Here is a 23,372-nt window from a genome sequence, read left to right as displayed (position 1 = left end):
CTGAGCCCTTCTGAAGGAGCCGCCAATTCTGCAGCTACTCAAGAATTTCCCAGCATTTTATGGAACCCGAAGGTTCATTATCGTCTTCACAAGAGCCCTCCACTGGCCCCTATCCTGAGCCAGATCAATCGAATCCATACCATCCCATCCTACCTCTCTCAGATCCACTTTAATATTGTCCACCCACCTACGCATTAGTCTTCCCAGTGGTCTCTTTCCTTCTGGCTTTCCCACCAATATTTTATACGCATTCCTCGTCTCCCCCATTCGTGCTACATGCCCTGTCCACCTAATCCTCCTTGACTTGATCATTCTAATTATACTTGGAGAAGAGTACAACCACTTACATTAATAAATGGAAACGGAAGCCTACACGTGTACAAAAGCATCATTCTAATATTCGCTATTCTCACCTTACCCTACAAATGTCAGCATTAATTCCAACAGTGTCAAGCCGCCATTTTATGTTATCATATTTGATCTCCGGTTATGGACAAATGATAATGTGAACTCCCTAAGAAGTGCAAATGTATGAGAAAATACGGAAATACTTTTTGGCTATGCAGTTCATATAAAATGCCAACAGATGTCACATGCTGTCAGCTATATAAATTTGCGACACTGAGAAAAGGCAAAAAAGAATACAAAAAAAAAGTTATAGAGCTCTTAAGGCCAGTAGAAAAAATGTCTGCAAGGCGTCTGTTACTTCATAAACAACATTCCTATATTTATATAAAACAGATATGTAAGAAAAGGAAAGAAGTAATTACTGATTATTAACAGTGAACTCTCACGTTTAGGTTAAGATATTAGGAACCGCGGGGTTCCCGCTATTATAGATCAGAAGTATAATATGAACGTGCTACAGAAGGCCGGATGGGCATTGCCTAGGCCTGTTTTGTACTTAAATAATTTTGTCCAAAATAAAAAAAAATTGTGCCACTTGGCATTTGTGCTGCTAACACAATATGCAGGCCCACAACTTTACTTCCATACAGCGTCTACCCTTATTTGTCAACTATACGCCTTCAAGTACAGGAAATTTTACATGGGCTTGGTTTACTTACAGAGTTCATTATTGCCGATCTATTTTAGAAAAACATTTCCCAAGTTCTGTGAATGAGTGACTTTTCTTTTGACGTAAAGCCAATACATCAAACCTGACATTTAATTTGAAGAATTCTGACAAGCGATAATAATAAAAAAAAACTTAATGTACTCAGTCTCCTCGTATATCGCTGCACTGACCTTAGCATCTGTGGTTCTATTGTCATAGTTTCGCACAGATGAATCTGGCTTCAGTGTCACGTTCCAAATATTCCGATCTTAATGAGTATGAAACCTTTTAATTTGTATCTGTTCGCAGTCAGGTGGCTTTGGCGTCACCGGAATTCTTATGCACCCACAACAATTTCCGCCGATGCTTGTTAGGAAACGTGCTTAAGAAAACTAAATTCGCACCGCACTGACAGCAAGCTTATTTAATTAGGACGGGGATAAATGATGACTGAACATACGTTATATACAATGATGACCGTCTTCTGGGATGTTATGCCGTGCAATATGGTAGTATGGTAGCAACGTTTCGGCGGAAGTGCTACATCAATCTTCAAGGCAGAAGAGCTCTCTTACTCGCCGTCGTGAGAGCCACAAAAAACCGTGGCTTTAGTCCGCAAGCCAACTATACCAACCGAGCGACCGCCGCTTGTCGGCGAAGTTAGTGCCAACTTAGCGGATAGAGGGTGTCGCGTGGTCGGCGCAACGGATCCCCACGGCCGTTAATCTCGGTTTTCTAGACGGGAGCCGTTACTCTTCTATTCAAATAGTTCTTCAATTATCCTCACTAGGCTGGGTGGTCCCCGTTCCAGACCCACTACTTCTCAGAAAACCTGGTAGCGCCGGGAATCAAACCCGGGACCTCTGGATCTGTAGCCAGGAACTCTGACCACTAGACCACAGAGGCGGGCCCATGAGAGCCACAGATCTCTAAAAAATTACACTAAAATAATCTAGTTGAATGACAGCGAACCACCTCAAAACGGACAGCGTGGATCCCATCCAACTAAGGGACAAATAAGACCGGCAAATGATATACAAAATGTATTGTGACGCGTTACCTTACGTCCATCACCGCGACAACCGCTACAATAGGAACGGACACTTCCACGGCAACGAATACGTGGAAATTGTGAAGTTCCCGCAGCGACAAATCGCAGCAACGAATTGTCGTTGAGTAACAACGGATGAGACGAGACACGTTACCGGTGTAATCTATAAGAAGCGTTCCCATAGCAACGGACTGTCTGAACAGCTGTAACGGAACCGCGAGGAATGGTGTCTGGCATCCGGTCCGCTTAGCCCCTATATAAGCAGAGCTTACGGCACGTACAGCTCACTCGAGTATCGAGAGCGAGACAGTCTTGGGACAGCCGCCGCCAGAGACAGTTGTGATCCAACCACGGCCTAGGATAGTTGAGACGTCGCATTGGAGTATTAGAGTTTTGGGCCAGAAGTCAAGTGATACTGCAAGTGATAATAATTGTACGGTGTGCAAGAGTGAATGTTCAATAATGATTCGCTAAATCCGAGACCCATGTAAAGTTATTTGTCGCGTGACATACCCAACACGTGACAGTATGATAAGATCACAGATGTTAAAAAATACGGAGCGGCCGAAAAAGATCACTTGCCTCCGACGTTACCAGCTCTTCGTCGAGTTAAGGGTCAGTAGATGGCACCACTGATTTGCAGAAAACCAAATGTGATCACTAATATATTTAAATGAAATAACAACTGGTTATAGAACTTCTACAATCAAGTACTGCAGTACGTCAACTGGCAAAGAAAACATTTCCTATTTCGGACCCATAAACAGAGGCATATCTTCATCAAGAAGTCAACTAATTCTGCTCGAAAACATGCCAAAATTCACTTAGCAGTTCGTTCTAAAACACATGTCCTTCCCCTGAAGGCAAGCGATCTAGTTTTACACCTGCATAAAAAAGACGAAACATATATTTTTTTAAATTCGCTTAGTGAGGGGTGGAGTCCAACTGGGTCCATTCGGCACGGCGGCCACTGATTGGCCTATTGTAGCTGCCCCGGGTGATTATGATGATGGAGAATTTGGTAGAATGAAGATCTGTAGGGGAAACCGAAGTACTTGGAGAAAACCCGCCCCAGCGCCACTTTGTCCACCACAAATCCCACTTGACCAGACCCCGGGATCGAACCCGGGCCGCCGCGGTGGGAAGCCAGCGACTAACCGCTTGAGCTATGGTGCATCCTAAAAAGAGACGAAAGGTGAAACTTTATCTCAGTTCAATGGCAGTATGTATTCACAGATTTAATTCGCGAATACAATTTTGTTACTGTCCTTTCCTAACAACAGAACTCTTCTCCATATTCAAAGGTCTTAATAGCTATCATTACATTATGATCCTGGCCCATGAGCACAGTAGTGCTGATTACTAGCGCCAAACAGTTTATGTATTGTCCCAATATCGATTTTTAAAGTGACAGCAACGCCGGAGATAGTTTATGTTGGAAACATCCTCTACAGCACCCCAAAAACTCAATCCAGTCTCACTCCCCTTCAACACTACAGCTTCTCTTCCCTGGTGGGGCACCAAATTTCCTCCCTCCCGACATCAACCCTAAATCAATTTCTCTCATACGGCGGCTGAAACATGTATACATCTTAGCGTCAAAGACGTATTTCTGCAAAAGAATTATTTCACTCGTACAGTACTGAGTTTGTATGGCGCGAAAAGGCGAATGCCTGGTTGTCTGTTGCGAGAAAGTTGTTCCCCAAGCATTTAAATATTTCTAAGAATGTTTTTATTTTTTGCATTAATTATTTTCAGACACCCCTTCGTTGGTGTCTCCACCTTAGCGTGGTGAGGGGGTTTGAGTATGCCAAGGACCCTGAGAGCTATACCAGCGCTAGGGTAGCTACTGGCAGGGCCTCCCTTGCTGGACAGGTCTAAGGGTAGGCATCAGACGAAGAGAGACATCAAAAACCAAAAACTGATGCCGGAAGCAGCGTCATCAGCAGCGACTTGAAGCACAGAGCAAATGATGCTCGAGATGGTTCAAGTTCGTATAGCAACAGGCGTGACCAGAGCGGTTTGAACGGCTGCTGTACTGATTACTGACAGATTACTGATGAATGAATGAATTTTCAGACACATCCTTCGACGATATTCCAAGAATATATAAAAGACAAAATATAATTTCTTATATTACGATACGTGATATATAACTATAAATTTGTAGTTTATAGAAACTTACATGTGTACTGTCTGCTTTACGTCTTAAGCTTACAAATTACAGCAATGAAATACGAGTCAACTTTCTAAAAAAAATGGTTCGTCAATAAGCACCACGGCCGTTATTCTCGGTTTTCTAGACCGGAATATAATAATAATAATAATACGTTAATACTTAAAAGGAAAAGGCTTTCCTTGTGGCTAAGCACCGCGTTCTGAAGGTTATATAGACCTCGGTAGTATATGAAGGTGACTGTTAAGCTTCACGCTCAGGCTGTCTTACTCCCGGAGGAAAGATTAAAAACAGACATATTAAACTAAGGCTTCACGCTTTTATTTTTTAAAGTTCTTGACGGCACCAGGAAAAACTGAATGGTAGTTCCAGATTCCGCGTGCTTGCATAAGGGATCTAAGTACACTCTGCAAAGAGGAACGCGGTTCACTGATCACGGAACGGCGAACCCAATTCCACTCCATCGGCGCTCGTTACATTTATTTATCAAGATGAAAGGTGTTTAAAAAGCGAAATTGAACCAGGCGGGCGACACGGTTTACTTCGAGCTGCTGCTGCTGCTGTTGACCCGACCTCCTTGGTATTACACCTTTATGAACACCCTCCATCTGACCTTACAGAGATAATTTACAGTAAATGGAACGTGTTCCACTTACACACGGCCGCACAACGAGCTCGCGTGTAGCCGTTACGGCATAACAGAGCATCACGCCCATTACAACTAGCGACACTGTGGCTGCATTAAGAAGCCTGTGGAAACGGAGACCACCGCTCTTTCGAGTGCACGTCTTCTTGACGACGATGGAAATATATCAGAATGGGGAGAGGGGAGGAGGAGTTGGAGAAGTAGTCAATGCCTTAGCAAAGCGGAACTTCCAAACGTTCAAGTCTTGACATCTGTCGAGAGAAAAAAAAAATGCTATTTACGAAAGCGCATTTCTCAGCAAAACTCAAGATTAAACCGTATATATCTGAAGCTTTACATAACACAACTGCTGATATCTGGTTTCATATCGTGTACAAATGCAGTAAGGTCCTTGGTCAGAGGTGATTTACCAGCTAAGTATCGTATAGTTTGTTCCGTAAATGTATGTCATAAAATGCAGCGAACAGGCATCCAGAATCACCACAGGCTAAGATTTCCGCGCATCCCGTATCTCACTTGCATCAGAGCCCACACCCACAGCCTCAGTAAATAGTTTCTTGGATGGCCACAGGTTGAAGCTGCATTTCTGAGTTATATTTACTTGTTGGTTACTTCATGGCGCTTTTAATAGCTCGACTACAGAGCGTCGAAAGGGCGGACAAAGTTGTCTCTGTGCTTAACTAATTAAGCACTACGCCACGAAGGTGTATGGTGGAGTGGTTGTACATATCCGCATTTGCTTGACCTCAGCACTAGCTGGAGGTGAACGGTCAGATTCACGGCCCGGCCGCTTTAACCCCGGTATCCATTGGATAGGAGGCTGGGTGGGCCCCAGAGCGGGTCCGGACTTCGTGAAGAAAATTCTTAACCCTACCGGAACTCGAACTCGGACCCCTCGGTTGTCCAGCCCGTAGCCAGGCGCTATACCGGCTCCCGTATTGGTGGATGACAGATGAATAATTAGAAACGAATTTGGAAAGAAGAGGTCGTGGCCCAAAGAGAGTACTGTCCTGGAATTTTGACTGAGGAAAAACGCGAAAACCCTCAGAACAGTAGACGTTCCGGCAGAGACAAGAGCCTTATCGCTACGCCAGACCGTTCGACTATATACTGTGTATCTGGGTCTGTGGCAAGGCATAGCAACGGATGCTAATATCACGAACAGAGATTCGGAAATACCTTTTTAGTGCAGATGAGAAATGCCTTGGTCAACTCCCGGTTAAATTTTGGAATTAGCATAGAGTGATGACGAGAACATGGAACTGCGTTATGTAAGTATGTGGCTACTTTCAGCGGCAATGCATTAGCAGTTTCCGATTAAAATGAATTCAATTTATAATCTCTATCCGCACGTCGTTTACACTGAAATCAATTCAAATTCCGAGCCTGTGAAGTACGGCATGTATCATACAGTTTCGAAATTATTAACTTTCTTTACACCCAATGGTTCTACACGCAAAGCAAAGTTATCCCTACGCCAAGGTCGCGCCATAGCTCAAGCGGTTAGTCAATTGGCTTCCCACCTCGGCAGCCCGGGTTCCATCCCGGGTCTGATCAACTTGGATTTGTGGTGGATAAAGTGGCGCTGGGGCGGGTTTTCTCCGAGTATTTCAGTTTCCCCTGCCAATCTTCATTCCACCAAATTCTCCATCATCATAATTACTAGGGGCAGGTACAGTAGGCCAATCAGTGCCGAGTGGACCCAGCTGGACTCCACCCACCCCCCACTAAGAAAATTAAAAAAAAAAATTATCCCTACGCCATGAAGACGTATGGTGTGGGTGTATAGATCCATGTATTCTACACATCGGCATTAGATAGGAGTGAGTGGTGAGTTTCACGACCTTGTCACTTTAGCCCCGGGGAAAGAACCCGCGGTACCCAATGGAATTGTAGGCTGGGACCCGAGCCAATCTGGACACTGTGGAGTATATAAAAGTTCTCCTACCTCTGTCGGGAATGGAAGAGCAATTCCTCGGTCGCCCAGCCCGTAGATAATCGCTATACTGACTGCCCTATCCCGGCTCCACACGTCCAGCCCGTAGCCAGTCGCTATACTGACTGCGCTATCCCGGCTCCACACGTCCAGCCCGTAGCCAGTCGCTATACTGACTGCGCTACCCCGAGTCTGGGTCTACATTGTCGCGTGTATCCTAGTAACGCGACATTAAATAATGGGTTCCGAATTTGATAACTCGATTTATTGGATAACTTCACACGTCGTAACTACAATTTTTATACACTTTCAAGATTGTCGTATCTATGATACACAACCAATTATAACACTCTCAAGGTTAACACATCAACTACTGAACGGCTTTCAACGACGTCTTCCTGACGAATCCTCTCAAAAGTGAAAGTCAAAAGTTACTTTACGACTGGCGATTTACCGCCAATCAGTTCGTCTTTGCGTCAGCCCCTTTGAGGTCCACGACCAGAGATTTTTTCGCAACTGAACTCTTTCGGTAATAGTCCTTATGTAACATCTTCTTTAACGAGAAGATGGGTTTGTCTCTTATGAATACCCAATCACATTGCGACTGACAGTCAGTCAGTAAGTCTTGGTGTCGAGCCCCAGATGCTTCTTATGTAGGCTCGGCACGGACCATGACCAGAAAACCAAGTTTTATTGTTGCATAAGGAAGACTACACAGAAAACAAATCATGTTATTCCTAAACAGCTTCTTTATTTGTGTGCTGTTGCCTAGCAACGCGCAATAACATTCCTCCCTTAGACACATCTTCCATTGTTGGCTTGTGTGTATTCGGTAGCGGGGTATTCACCTGTCCGTTACCTAGCAACGCTCTGGCCATTCATGTTACAATAAGTACCACTTGCTTTAACACACTAAAACTCTACATTCTGCCCAGTGTGTGTCTGTGTGTTTCTTATGGTTCTCACAATAAACAGCGACTGTTTCCCTAAACAGCATTAACCCGTTGGGCTTTGTAGTGGAGACGTGATGTGTTTCCTGTGAGGTACCGACTGAATTCTTATATATACTGCATTCTGCCCACAGAGTGTATCTGCGTGTTCTGTATAGCTCTCACACTAAACAGCATTAACCGGCTGGGCTCTACAGTGGAGCCGTGATGTGTTTCCTGTGAGGTACGGACTGAGTTCTTATATACGATACTGGATTCTGCCCAGAGAGTGTAACTGTGTTCCGTATGGTTCTCATAATAAACAGAGACTGTCTCCCTAAGCAGCATTAACCGGTTTATCTTTATCGCTGAGACATAAAGTGTCTCTTTTGAAGCAGGAATTTTAACTGCTAACTAACCGATCAACCAAGCAAATCCATGGAGCTGAGGCCTTCCTGAGAAGCCGCCAGTTTCGCAGCAACTCAAAAGAAACTGCCAACCTATACTTCTATACATTTAAAAGGAATTCAGTCTTCAAAGGGTTAAGCAACTAACTGAGGACAGCAGCGAGAAGACTGAACTGTGTTCTTTTTCTCTCTTCTATAACCTGTCGCTTGCTCTGTGCCAAACGTCTTCCTGATTTATTCGGGAGGACGGTGACCCCACCTCCCACACAGACTTCTCGCTGTTGACACTAGCCTCGTCAGGTGAGGGAACGTAACAGCGTCACATTAACCACTGTAGGTTACTTCGGCGAATAAACATTTCCTATTCAGAAGAATCCGAAGCTAGGTACTTCATCGCCACTGCTGTCAAATTCGCTCTACAAAAGGATGTAAGTGAGATTAATGAAAATATGGAAGAACTGGGGACGAAATGCGTTGCTAGAATGCCTCCACCGTAGCCCTGCGAGTCGTACAAGGAGACCAAAAGAAAACACGCTACCTCGGATATAACAACCACCGTATCACTGGGGGACATAAACACAGCGATCTGGTTCTCCACGTTGGGGGTTGGACGCAGGGCTGACGACCTTGCTCTGTAAAAGAATTAAGTGTTGTGAAACCCAAAGAAGTGAAAACTGAATGGTCTGTAGACAAATCTGACAGAATCTTCTAAGGAAGGACATGGCCTAAAAAGCGCTGTTTTGCCAGTAATTGATGATGATGGAAATCACCATCTGGGTTATGAAAGGTAAAAGGTAAAGCTATCCCTGTAACAGACCGTGGAGGCCCATAGGGTTGTGAGACGTCGAGGCTTCAACATTTTCTGGACAATCTGCTCACAGATAGCGGTGGGGCTGTCAGCCTTACGCGCCGGCCGCCCTTTACCCCCAGGAAGACTCCTGGTACTCATTTCTGTTAGAGGCTGAGTCGACCCCGGGGCCATAGTGCGGCTGGAAGGATTAGGCCAATTGAAAAATCCAGTGACACCAGCCACCTGGTTTATGCTTATGTCAGCTTATTGTGAGACACACAAACATTCCAGTGAAAGACAGACAAACTGCATTACGGGCTGGTAAGACCATGTCGGGAAATACAAACGAGAATAAACATGTATGTAGACATGACACCTCCTCTGTGGTCTAGTGGTCAGAGTTCCTGGCTACAGATCCAGGTCCCAGGTTTGATCCCCGGGGCTACCAGATTTTCCGAGAAGTAGTGGGTGTGGAACGGGATCCACTCAGCCTCGTCAAGATAACTGAGGAGATATTTCAAGGAAATAGCGGCTCCGGTCTAGAGAACCGAGATTAACGGCCGTGGGAATTCGTTGCGCTGACCACGCGACACACTCTATCCGCTAAAGTTGGCACTAACTTCGCCGACAAGCGGCGATCGCTCGGTCGGTATAGTGACATATCACCAGAATGCAGGACAAAATTAAAATAGTTAAACGTATTTGGGAACGACATCAAAATTAAAGGAGCAATCGGTGGAATGAAGATTGGCAGGGCAAACCGAAGTACTCGGAGAAAACCTGCCCCAGCGCCACTTTGTCCACCACAAATCCCACTTGACAAGACCCGGTGGAAAGCCAGCGACTAACCGCTTGAGCTATGGCGAGGCCTTCGAAGAAAGTATACTGTATATAAAACGCGTTTCATTTTTCTCCACGACGTCTGGCCGATGCTTCTCCCACATAAATATGTAAACACATAGGCGCAGAAACGAATGTAGGTATCCATATGAAGTGGCCGCTCACTGGAAATTGAAATGGCACGGCAGTTATTTTTATAATTACACTCCGTGGCCTGTAGTCCGGAAGGATACTATAACGACCGAGCGACCGCTGCTTGTCGGTGAAGTTAGTGCCAAATTTTGCGGATAGAGTGTCACATGGTCAGCGCAACGGATCCCCATGGCCGCTAATCGCGGTTTTCTAGACCGGTGTCTGTAGAAGTATCCATTATCATATGTAACGAAACCCGAAGGACCAATTCTCGTGTTGCTACACGCGTGCATTAATTAGTTAGTCTGACACCCTCTATCCGCTAAAGTAGGTACTATCTTCGCCGACAAGCAGGGGTCGCTCTGTCAGTAAAGTTCGTTTGCGGACTCAAGCCACGGAGTTTGTCGGAGTAGAGTTGCCACTCGCCTAAAAAGAGAACACCTGTTTTGCAAGAACTTACTTTATTGAAGTTCCGGCGAATTAAATCCATAACGCCGTACATACAAATCCATAATTGTTTACGAATGTGACTATTTTTAAGATTCGAATTAACCGCGTATAGTAAACATGCCACGGTGGCCGCGCGGTCTAAGGCATGAACTGTCTTAACCCGCTCGAACACTGTGGTCATAGGTTCGAATCCCACTTGAGGCATGGATGTGTACGAAACTGAAGAAGCAGAGAGGGCCCAACAAAGGGCTCTACAGCCATTAATGAATGTGCAGGACCTCAGTTCTTTATAACATTCCTTATAAGCACTAAAAGTCTTAACTTCAGAGGCGCAGTCATAATATTTCACACCATACCCCATTTATACGTAGTTGGTTGAGGCACTGTGCGAAGAGCTGGAAGGTCGCGGAATCCAATCCCCATGATCTCACTGGATGTTTCAATTCATCTAATATTTTCAGCCGCACTGTGGCCCTGGGGGCGACTCAGCCCCTAACAGAAATGAGTACCAGGAATTTTCCTGGTGGTTAATCGGCGGCCGGCGCGTAAGCCTGACAACCTTACCAACATCTATTAGCCGACTGTCTACAACACGTGGGAGCCTCGACCTCTCACACGGCTATAGGCCTTCACGGCCTGTTACAGGGACAGCTTTACCTTACCTTTACCCTATTTATACCAGTACATATCGAATACAAGGCCATTCTCACTACCATAAAAAATTAGGTACGGTCACCCCTGGGCTTAATTAAATAAGCACCATGCCATGAAGACGTGGAGGTATAGCTCCACCGTACTTAATCTCGGAGCAAAGTGACGGTGAGCAGTAAGGTCAGCTTCACGCCTTTGCCGCTTTAGTCCCGGGAAAACAGCCGCCGGCATCCGCTGTATTTGAGGTTGGGCTGGACATTACGGGGAAAGAAAAGAGAAACCATTGCCCCTATAGGAAATCGAACCCAAATTCCACTATCGTCCAGCCCGCAGTCTAGTCGCTACTGAGCCTACCTCGGGAAAGCTAAATTATGTCATTTTGAATTATAATATATTAAGACAGCATACTATGTAGAGTGGGATAACAAGATGAACTATCTACTATCCTTTGATAAGATACGGACTGCACACAGAACGACGTCTCTAACAATTCTTCGTTGCTTAGCAACGACAGAGGAACAGCCATAGATTCTCTTTTGATACAACACGGACCACACAGAGCAAGGCACCTCTAACAAATGTTCGCTAACTAGCAACAATAGAGGGACAAACAGACTGACCCATAAACTCTCTTTTGATATGACACGGACCGCATGGAAGACGTCGCATCCAACAATTCTTCTATTGTTGCATGCGTTCGTTACGACGAGAAAGTGCCTACCGAGCCGTTGCCTAGCAACGATATACGGTACAGACTGACAGTAGGGATTTATGAAGTACGCCGCTGAGATAGGCCGACGTGCCATGATATACCTACCTACCACTCGGCGCTACAGCCCTGGATGAGCCTTGGCCTCCTCTACAACCAGTCTCCACAACCAATACCTGCTGCCATAGGAATGGACCCACGCATGATGACCAGAGGCTGGCTGTTAGGTTTCTGAACAAAATTCTTTTCACAGGATGAGGTTGTTAGCCCCATGCCCAACCCCCAACCTGGAGGACCAGGGTATTTCTCTTAGTCTGGACTCTACCCTTTGACCTTTCCGGCATAGGTGACCCTACTAGTAGTTAAACTACCGCCAGCATAGCGCTCCAGGTCACAGAGTGCCATGATATACAAGTTTCATAAAGACGGAATCAGGTATTCAAAAGTTGATGGGAGGAGCGGCTACACATACAAACACAAGACAGCAAGGTGATCTCATAAGCCTACTTTTATTTTTTTTTTCAAAATAAGGAACAAAAAAAAAAATACTCCATGGGCTGTAGACCGCAAGCGAACTATACCAACCGAGCGACCGCCGCTTGTTTTTTTTATTGTTAGTGGGGTGGGACTAAGTCCCTTGTACTGCACCCACTTCTGGCCTATTGTACCAGCCCCAGATGATAGGTGAGGGTGATTGTGGAGCAACTGGTGGAATGAAGATTGGCAGGGGAAACCGAAGCACTCGGAGAAAACCTGCTCCAGTGCCACTTTGTCCACCACAAATCCCACTTGACCAGACCCGGGATCGAACCCGGGCCGCCGCATATGGGAAACCAGCGACTAACTGCTTGAGCTATGGCGCGGCCTGTCGGATTAAATTCTCATAAATACTCCATGACAAACGGGCTGAAAGGTGCTCAGGCAAAATGTCTTTTATGTTCACTGTTGCTTTCCCACTTCGCACTATTAAAATGCCATAGGGGTAGCTGGAAAGTACCGGTCAACCGACAACAGAGAAAACCTTATGCTTCGGAGCTACGATGTTACATGGCGTGTCCTCAATCCGAAGCAATGAAATGTAGAAAACAGAAGGCCGAGCATTATGTAAAGGCTTTCTTTCTTGTCCGGTTATTTCATCCGATCCTCATGTTACCGTTCGAACTGGCGCGGGGTTTATTCTCAAGGACCCTGGGCTTCATGACGCGTCATGAATGGTCAAGTAGACCGGTACGTGCTGATTAAGGCGAAACAAATCATTCAGATAGATCGTAACGGTCTATAATTATGTCAAACATTATTTAGAAAGGTTCGCGAAACCCAATGAACGGAAAACTGAACAAAATCGTGTAGCGAGTAGACAGGTACGTCTTATTACACTTGGGTTACTCCCCCAGAACAAAACCGTGTTAACAAATGCTGATCTTTCACTTCCTTGTGCATGACACCATTAACTCAATGCTGACGGGGGTTTAAATTGATAATACTTAGATGCGACTGATACGTGGCGGATATGGAGAACATGGAGACCATATCTTCGCTCGACAACTTTACAGCAAGAGACGGCGAGGGAAACAGAGAAACAGATGTAGAAATACGAGTGCTAGGGTTTCTACAAAAAATAAAAAACAAAAATCCGTGGCCTGTAGCCCGCAAGCGAACTATACCGACCGAGCGACCGCCGCTTGTCGGCGTAGTTAGTGCCAACTTTAGCGGATAGAGGGTGTCACGTGGTTAGGGTGAACATCTAGGCTCCATGACAATGGTGGTCCTCAAATGGCAATGCCAGAAACACGGTGACACTGTGTCATTTAAAATATTAAAATATTTTACTACCTCCAACAAGGCGTATGGGGGAGTGGATGTATACATCCACATTTTTCTTGACTTCGGCATTTGTTTGAGGTGAGTGGTCAGCTTCACGCCCCGGCCACTTTACCTTCGGAGAAAGATCCAGCGGTATCCAATGGATAGGTTGGGTGGACCCCAGAGCCGGGCTGGATGACGTGAAGATGAGGAAATTCTTGACCCTACCGGGACTGGAACTCCGTCCCTCGGTCGTCCAACCCGTAGCCAGTCGCTACGCCTTCATGGCATAGTATTTAATTACTTAATCACAGGGACAATTTTATCTTTTTACTATCTCCAACAAATTACATCACAACTCCACTAAAAAGCTCAACCAATAAATGACTAGGAAAATAATATCCTGCTATCTTGATGAAAAACAAGTGCCCCATAAATATGCTTAGTATGCTATGTACCACATCACTAACAGTTAAGGCAGGTGGCACACATTGTTACCGCTGTCCTACCAAGTTAATTTATTCCTTGGAAAAAAGATGTGATGTAAAGAGGGTAGAACAATAATCAACCGTGCATACGATTCAAGATCACAGAAAATTACGTGTTTCACGAGTGCAGAAGCACAAAGGTTCATCGTGTCACAAGTACGAACAACGCACAGAAAGGTTTCGTCACGTTTCATACAAACCGTTAGAATTCGGGCCATATCTGATTGGCCAATCTCACCATCTTCGAAATGAGATCGAAAAAAATAAACACACAGACAATTTGAAGGTTCCAGATCAGCATTTCCCAATCCGCTTGCCGCAAGCCAGTAGAAGTATGCCGTGACATTCTGATTTCAAATGCGTTTCTACACATTTAACAACAGTTGACACTGTGACGAAACANGGAGGAGGGGGGGGGGGGTTATTCACTTGTACTCTATCATCTCATCGGCTTGTGCTGCAGTTTTTCTTTTCTCTTTGCTAACGTGTTACTGCTTCGCCCTCTATCCGCAAAAGTTAACAATAAACTTTGTTGACAAGCGGCGGTCGCTCGGTCGGTATGGTTCGCTTGCGGACTGAAATCACGGAGTTTTTTGTTACTGCTTCGACAGTTTTTCTTTTTACATTTCTTAAGAGCTGCGCTTTTCTAAAAGGCATTTCTATTCTCTGTATTCAACTCTCCGTTACTCTCCATTCGTTAGTTAGTTAGGTAGTTAGGGAGCCGGGATACCTCACAGTATGACTGGCTACGGGCTGGACGACTGAGGATGCTGGAGTTCGAGACCCGGTAGGGTCAAGAATTTTCTCTTCTCCACGTCGTCCAAACTGACTTTGGGGTACCTCTTATCCAACGGGTACTGGGGGCTCTTTCCCCGGGGGTAAAGCTGAGAACTTACCTCCAACTAGTGCCGAGGTCAAGAAAATGTGGATCTATATATCCACTACCCCACACGCCTTCGTGGCGTACTGCTTAATTAGTTAGACATAGCGACAACTTTAACTTTACCTTCTACAAGGTAGTTACGGGGCTGCTTTTTTTTTCCTTTTCTATGAGCTCTAATGCATATTATAATGACGGTATAACAGTTGTAAACGCCGTTAAGCCTGTGCGGGCGCCCTTACATATAACTACGCACATGCGCCGTGAGATATGTAACTGTATTCGGATTCTGGCCTATCGACACGTGGAACTCTGCAGTCCTTTCCAAGGTTACTGATAGCTGAAGGCCATATAAAAGATAAGTTATCCGCGTAACACGCCGTGGAGACCCATTGGGTTGTGAGACGTCGAGGTTCCCACATCTAGACGGTCGGCTCACAGATGGCGGTGAGGTCAGCCTTACGCGCCGGCCCCTCTTAATTCCCGAGGAACGTTCCTGGTACTCATTTCTATTAGAGGCTGAATCGACCCCAGGGCCATAGCGCGGCTGGAAGGATTACGTTAGTTGAAAAATCCAGTGACCTCATTGGGAATCGAACCCGCAACTTTCAGGCTTGCAGCATAGTGCCACAACCAACTACGCTACCGTGTGCCCGCTGAAGGTCATATACATATATAAGACGCGAATCCCTATTACACTGTAAATAAAATATTTATCTACTGAAATAATGAAAACACACGGCTAATTCCGACTTACAATCCAACATGAGGATTCTTACATGCGGCCGGACTGGGCGTATGAAAATCAAAAATATCTGAGATGCTGCTGCTACAAGCATCTTGAGTTTTAATGTTTCACAGCAGCACTTAAAGGGGTCACTAACCCACGCGTGCCAGACTATGTGGCTAGCAGAAGCCAATGATGGCGAAATCGGTGCTGCTGGGGAATAGAATATCTGAAGATCTTTAGAATTGGGAACCCACACATGATATTGGACCATGAGGTCATATTTCCACGTCAATCACCAATAACTTTTTCCCCCACAATACCTAATCACACTTTATCATCAGCACCATACACGCATTAAAGGATACTGGCGCCCTTCATTCCAAGGGCCGTCAATAGCCCCATAAATCTGAGAGTCATGGAACCCGTGAAGCGCTACTTCGAAAACAGTTGCAGGCAGTAAACCAAATAAATTCAGATTTTCGTGTAACTCACCCGTACTTGGTTCTCAATATACAAAAAGGCAAATTTTTCCCTGTGCTTAATTAATTAATCACTACGCCATGAAAGCGTATGGGGGAGTAGATTTATAGATCCACATTTCTTGACCTCGGTACTAGTTGGAGGTGAGTGTTCAGCTTCACGCCCCTGCCGCTTTATACCCGGGGAAAGAGCCCCCGGTACCCATTGGATAGGAGGTTGGGTGGAACCCAGAGCCGGTCTGTATGATTTGGAGAATACACAATTTTTTACCCTACCGGGACTCGAACTCCGACCCCTCAGTCGTCCAGTCAGTAGCCAGTCGCTATACCAGCTCACATACACCGAGATACGATACGGAAATATATCAGCATCACTTCAAAAGGCAACAGGCTTGTCAAGACTGTCCGAAACGTCTATGCCGGTGCGTCAACATCAATATAATTTACAGATCTAAATATGAAGACTGTGCAGTCTATAAAGCCGCCATACAGGAGACTGGGCTTCTGTTCCCTAACAGCGACTTCTCATCAACGTTTTAGACAGCGTCTTGAAGGGGAATAGGGGGTCAGGATAGCTCAGTCGGTATACAGACGGGCTACAGGCTTCTCCATAGCGTCAGGACACACTGTGCGGCCCTACCAACCTCCTAACCAATGGGTACTGTGGCTCTTTCCTAGGGAGTAAAGGGACCATCTAATGCCAACGTTAAGAAAGGTGGAGCTATATCTCCATTGCCTCATATGTCTTCACGGCGCGGCGCTTAACTAATTAATAACAGGGACAGATTTACCTTCTTTTTATTGCTAGTGGGGTGGGACTAAGTCCCTTGTACTGCGGCCACTTCTGGGCTATTGTACCAGCCCCAGATGATAGGCGAGGGTGATTGTGGAGCAATTGGTGGAATGAAGATTGGCAGGGGAAACCGAAGTACTCGGAGAAAGCCTGCCCCAGCGTCACTTTGTCCAACACAAATCCCACTTGACCAGACCCTGGATCGAACCCGGGCCGCCGCGATGGGTCAAATTTACCCTACTTACACACAGAGCAGCACGAGGACCGCAACCTCTCACTCAGTGGGTAACTGGATTAAAGGGGCTGAAGGAGGTTTTCACCTTTACGACTATAATACTAAAGTAAGACTAATGACAAGCTGAGAGATCCATCTATGGAAGAGAAATTAACTGATAAATGATATGAAAATTAAGTATGTGCATATAAAATCACAAATATGTAATTAATGATTAAATGATATTGTGATAATACTAAATAAGTAGTACTCACAAGTAGGTGAAATAAACATGACAGTACCAAAAATAATCTTAAAGACTGGAAGCCAAAATAGGCAGATAAGATATTAAATAAACTGACAGATCCTTTTTAGATACATTCAGATAACTATTGTAACTAAGGAGAAGCAAACATTACAATATTAATTATATCTGTGATTCTATTAATGAACGCAGGGCCTTTATAAGGCTGACTCATGCACATATAAAACAAATTAATTAATGGTAATAGACCAAAAATATAACACAGTGACTGTAAACATGATAAACAGAAAGATAGTGAATAGCAAACAGTTGAAAATTAACCTCAAAGATGACTTACTTACTTACTTACTTACGGAGCTGAGCCCTTCTGGAGGAGCCGCCAATTCTGCTGCTACTCACGAATTTCCCAGCAGTTTATGGAACCCGGAGGTTCAGTACCGTGTTCACAAGAGCCCTCCACTGGTCCCTATCCTGAACCAGATCAATCCAGTCCATACCATCCCATCCTATCTCTCCATTTTAATACTGGTCACCCATCTATGCCTTGGTTTTCCCATTGGTCTCTTTCCTTCTGGCTTTCCTACTAGTATCCTACATGCATTCATCGTATCCCCCATTCATGCTACATGCCCTGCCCACCCCATCCTCCTTGACTTGATCATTCTAATTGTACTTGGAGAAGAGTAAAACTTATGAAGCTCCTCATTATGCAGTTTTCTCCAACCTCCGTCACTTAATCTCTCTTCGGTCGAAATATTCTCCTCAACACCCTGTTCTCAAACACCCTCAGTCCGTGTTCCTCCCTCAACGTCAGAGACCAAGTTTCACACCCATACAGAACCACAGGCAGAACCTCAAAGATGACAGTAGAGCCAAAACATGTGATTATTAAATACGTTAAAATTAAATACTTGACACAAATACAACCCCCGTTTCTACGCTTTTTCATATGAACCAAAGTAAGTGTCAAGATCACGAATTAGTACACACACGGCGAACTACTTTCAAGAAAATAATAATAAATCAGTTCTTTATTATTTACGTGCCGTGTTAATAATAATAATAATAATAATAATAATAATAATATTGGTGATGATAATAATAGGTATGGTTTGCACTGTACTTTGGGTCAAAGACGTAAGTGCACGAGCGCGGGGCGGGGGGGTGTTTCTCAATGTCATGACCTAACCTCAATATCACTTTGGTATGGCCTCGGCAATTGTATGAAATGTACCAACCTACGAACGAATGTAGGCCTATTGTAAAGGACGATATCACACGCGACTGCACGAGTCACAACCTTGAAACTTATGTTGGTACCACTGAAGCATACCAATCAATAGTAAGATGGCGATCCTCTTCAACTAAAAAAAATGGCTTTAGAATATATTTAGGTAACGTCATCCCTGTGTACACACGCCATGAAGGCGTATGGGAAAATGGAGGTATAGCTCTACGTATTCTTAACTTCGGCACTAAATGCAGCAACGCTGCTTTCCAATAATGATACAGTGGACCCTTAAATCCAAATCACGTAGCGTCTAAAGGCCCGTCCACATTACTCGTGCTCGTGTGTCAGAAGCTTACTGCTGCCGGAAAATCAGGATCTGGAGCTGATATCTGTTGTGAAGAAATGCGAAGGCTTTGTATGCAAACCAGTTTTGGCGTCCACTTCGTCAGCTCCATATCCTGATTTTCCGGCAGCAGTAAGCTTCTGATGCACGAGCACGAGTAATGTGGACGGGCCTTTAAATATCGATGTTGACAAGCATGCCTCTATGTCTCTGTAACGTTTTCTGAAGAGACCAAGAAAAATAACTAGTTACAGTTTGAAAGTTCTATGAGGGCAGAACATGACAAGCAAAGATAACAGTTTCCTATTACGTGTATCCTGTAACACTCATACTCCCATAAAACCACACAGCTTAATATAGAAGCTGCAGAGAACACAATTTAACTAAATTCCTCTGCCACGAAACGGCACGCCAGCTAGTTCACGTGAAGTAACGGTTTTATACACTTAATGTAGAATACAAGCCATGTGTTGAAACATGCAGCCTTGTCCGATATGTCAAGTAAAGGTGATCTGTACGTACCAGACCTCGTGAATCAGTAAGGAGGTCTTGACCTCGATGCTATATGCAGATGTATTCACATAACCTGATCGAAATATTCAGTTATTCTAGGCAAAACATGGAATGCCAGACCATTCAAATCCATGTATCTGTAACTCCTCTTAACATGACTAACAGTACATTCACAACAATGTTGCTCCCCAGTTTCTTGTATGTTAAATATTGATTACATGAACCTACCTTGCCAGTGCCATTTCGGCATGGGATCCGCTGTACTGGGATCTTGTTCCCAAACACAACACAACACAATACACAACAAGACGTCACAACATCACACACTGTAATCCGAGGCTGAGTGTTCTGTTGCCGGGACCGCCACAAGATATCACTTCACTCCCCGTAACACGACAGCTCGTAGCTAACTGGACCAGCAAGACTTCACCGTCTGCTATCCACTGCTGCCAACTGCTACACGTTTAGTTCCCCTAGCGAACCGAGGTCAACTACTCACGGCGTGGGAGAAGAGAAAAGGAAAGGACGGATGGATGAAAAAGAAATATTGACTGGTGTTGTTTTCAATTGTGCGTTCCCTGAGATATATATGGCATATTTACAATATTAATAACGAAATATCTTATCTATATCCCACACCACAAAAACAGATTAAAGAGACAAACTGGAAAAAGTTACTTCTGTCAAGACATCACTCGGCCATTAGATTTCGGTTTAATTTCGAATATGCGGTTCTACAAGCCTGCTGAACAGTAGAGCCAAGTGGGGGGAGAGGGTAAGCAACACGATTCGAGGACCACTAACTTCTGCATACACATAAGAGATGCAACATGAACTAGATCACCTTATGTGCAATGTGTCTAGCCTGGCCAGTTTTGACATGTAATAAAATTCATTACTATTATAAACATTCATGCATGGAATTCTGGAGAATACTGAAGTTTCACACGTGTCCTCAACGTTTACTGAATAAAAAATAAAGACAAATTGTCACCGTGCTTAAATTAAGTACCACGCCATGAAGACGGAACAGTGAAGGTAAGTAAAGCTCTGAGCATTCTAACTGCGGCACTAGGTACAAGTAAAACGATCAGCTTCACGACACGGCTGCTTTACCTCCAGTACCCACATCAAGTGATGAAGTTTTGTAACTGGAACACACAGTCATTTCCTTAAGTACGTTATTTTTATTGCGCTCGAAACATGCGCCTAGCACGCGTCGTCACAGAACAAAGACGTGTGGCCACTGAGCTAGAGAACATTTGCATTTTACAGATGTACGAAACAGTACACTGCACAGGTAAATACGCACACTTATGTGGCATCGGTTGGTTCTAAAGTGGATTAGAACGAATGCCCTACATCACAGAATGGACGGTTCAAACCAATAGATCGATAAGGAATTTGGGGCGATCTTTTAAAATATCGATTCTGACTAAACAAATATAGTTACCGAATTCGATGCGTCTGAATCTTGCGTACTAGTTCATAATGCCTCGCTTATGCAAAAATTATGTTTCGACGTTTTTTACGGCTGCTTTATAGATCAAGACTGGTAGACTTTGCATACCAATTTCTACTTTAAAGCGGTTCACTTATGTAATACATGTAACACATATAAATAATGTTAATACGTTAAATGTAACTTCAAGTACAAACACTAATTTTTATTTCGAAATGTGTCCACATTTAATATAAGAATTTACTAACGTTCAAATTTAACACCACAGACATTTTCAGAACGAGACCCTGTAAAAGTAGAAAAGGTAAAGTTATCCCTGTAACAGGCCGTGGAGACCCATAGGGTTGTGAGACGTCTAGACAATCGGCCCACAGATGGCGGTGAGGTTGTCAGCCTTACACGCCAGCCGCTCTTTAACCCCCAGGAAGATTCCTGGTACTCATTTGTGTTAGGGGCTGGGTCCACCCCAGGGACATAATGCGGCTGGATGGATTAGGTAAAAAAAAATAATATAAAACGACATGAAACATATGGGAACACACTTTTAAATAACGAGACGAAAAAGTCAGCATCGAGCCAACTTCTGTGAATTTCGATATGCAATTTCTAAGTCCCAACCTCAACACCCTTCACATGGTCATCTGAGACAACAGCAATATTCTGACATGATAATATTCCTGAAGAAGGATGTTTTTATTGCTAGTGGGGTGGGACTAAGTCCCTTGTACTGCGGCTACTTCTGGCCTATTGTACCAGCCCCAGATGGTAGGTGAGGGTCATTGTGGCGCAATTGGTGGAATGAAGATTAGCAGGGGAAACCGAAGTACCCGGAGAAAATCTGTCCCAGCGCCACTTTGTCTACCACAAATTCCACTTGACCAGACCCGGGATCGAACCCGGGCCGCTGAGGTGGGAAGCCAGCGACTAACCGCTTGAGCTATGGCGCGGCCAAGAAGGATGTTACGCAGAAGGCCACATTTCTGAGATTCGAATACTTTTTGCTGCTCATCGGGTTCCAGAAACTCATATAAATTACAAAACAAAAAACAAACTCCGTGACGACCGAGCGACCGCCGCTTGTCGGCGAAGTTAGTGACAACTTTTGCGGACAGACGGTGTCACGTGGTCAACGCAACGGACCCCCACGACCGTTAATTTCGGTCTTCTAGACCGGAGCCGCTATTTCCTTGAAACAGCTCCTCAATTATCCTCACGAGGCTGAGTGGAGCCCGTTCCAGACCCAATACTTCTGAAAATCTGGCAGCGCTGGGAATCGAACCCGGATCACTGGATCTGTAGCCAGGAACTCTGACCACTAGACCACAGAGGATAAATTACAAGCAACAAAAATATTAACATTCTCTGCACTGGCGGTCCAGCCAAAATTGGGTAGCAGTTTACCGCAAGGCCGCGATAGACGCCTAGCCCATCCCTGTCCTGCCGAACACATATGGCAACTGTTTTCTTCAGTTATCAATTTCTCTGATCAAACTGATCAAACAATAAGTCTTGTAGCAAACGCATTACCACGGTGCCAACTCATCAGCTCAAGTCATAAAAATAATACTGCTGGGAAACCTTCGCTGCTGTTCTATTTTAATAATTGTAACACCACACTGTTTGTTCCACGTAATTAATCATCAAATGACTGTCACTTCAGTTAACATTTCGGCATGTTTCTACGGACTAGTGACATCCCTTGTCGAGACTTTCTTGGAACTTTCACCACAGTATTCACAGTGAAAGCAATGTGAAGGGTTTCGGGTAAACTTTCTAGTCCATCGTGCAACTGGGTCTAAATATTCGATCCAGTGATCATCAAATTACTTAACAGATTAAACGCCAGTAATTAAATCGAACGAGCGAGTTTACATAGATTTACATTCGGGAGGAGGTCGGTTCGAATCTCAACCAGGGCACTACCTATTATGACAAATGCTTTCCACGCCTTCCCTTACTTCCGCCACACATATACAGGAACACTACCTCGATTAAGCTACCTCCATTTCCTTTCAAATAATTTCTAGCTCATCAATCGTCTATCGCCGATCACAGTGGCCACGCGGTCTAAGGCATGAAATGTGTTCGCCCGCTCGAACGGCGGGATCGTCGGTTCGAAGCCCACTCAAGGCAAGAATGTCTGTCTGCGTTTATTATGTGTTTCTGTTGTCCTATGTAGGTAGCGGCCTTGCGTCGGGCTGATCCCCCGTCCAAGGAGTCCAATCGGCTGCGTATAGATTAAGAAATTGAAGAGGAACGACGCGTTTCACGGGTGCCCTATGCCCCAAGTGGGATCAACAGAAGTAGACCGACAGATAGATTCATCTGTCACCTACAACTCGACGGTATATAGTCGTTCATCCACTGACATGGCCGTAAAAGAACCCATAAAAAGTT

At 44.7% G+C, this 23,372-nt stretch overlaps 1 protein-coding gene across 1 annotated transcript in view; it reads right to left on the bottom strand.

Moving 5' to 3' along the window:
* Window positions 1–19,962, bottom strand: part of LOC111868245 (speckle-type POZ protein B) — a 76,885-nt gene extending 56,923 nt beyond the window's left edge. Inside the window, 1 exon segment of the mRNA XM_023858722.2 lies at window positions 19,742–19,962. Coding sequence (XP_023714490.1) covers window positions 19,742–19,755 — 14 coding nt within the window. The 5' untranslated portion in view covers window positions 19,756–19,962.
* Between the last annotated feature and the right edge of the window lie 3,410 nt (window positions 19,963–23,372).

The sequence above is a fragment of the Cryptotermes secundus genome, unplaced genomic scaffold, assembly GCF_002891405.2.
Source record: "Cryptotermes secundus unplaced genomic scaffold, Csec_1.0 scaffold364, whole genome shotgun sequence".
In the NCBI taxonomy this organism is placed as follows: domain Eukaryota; kingdom Metazoa; phylum Arthropoda; class Insecta; order Blattodea; family Kalotermitidae; genus Cryptotermes; species Cryptotermes secundus.
Note: the sequence above shows the minus strand (reverse complement) of the source record. Positions and strands in the feature narration are given on the sequence as shown.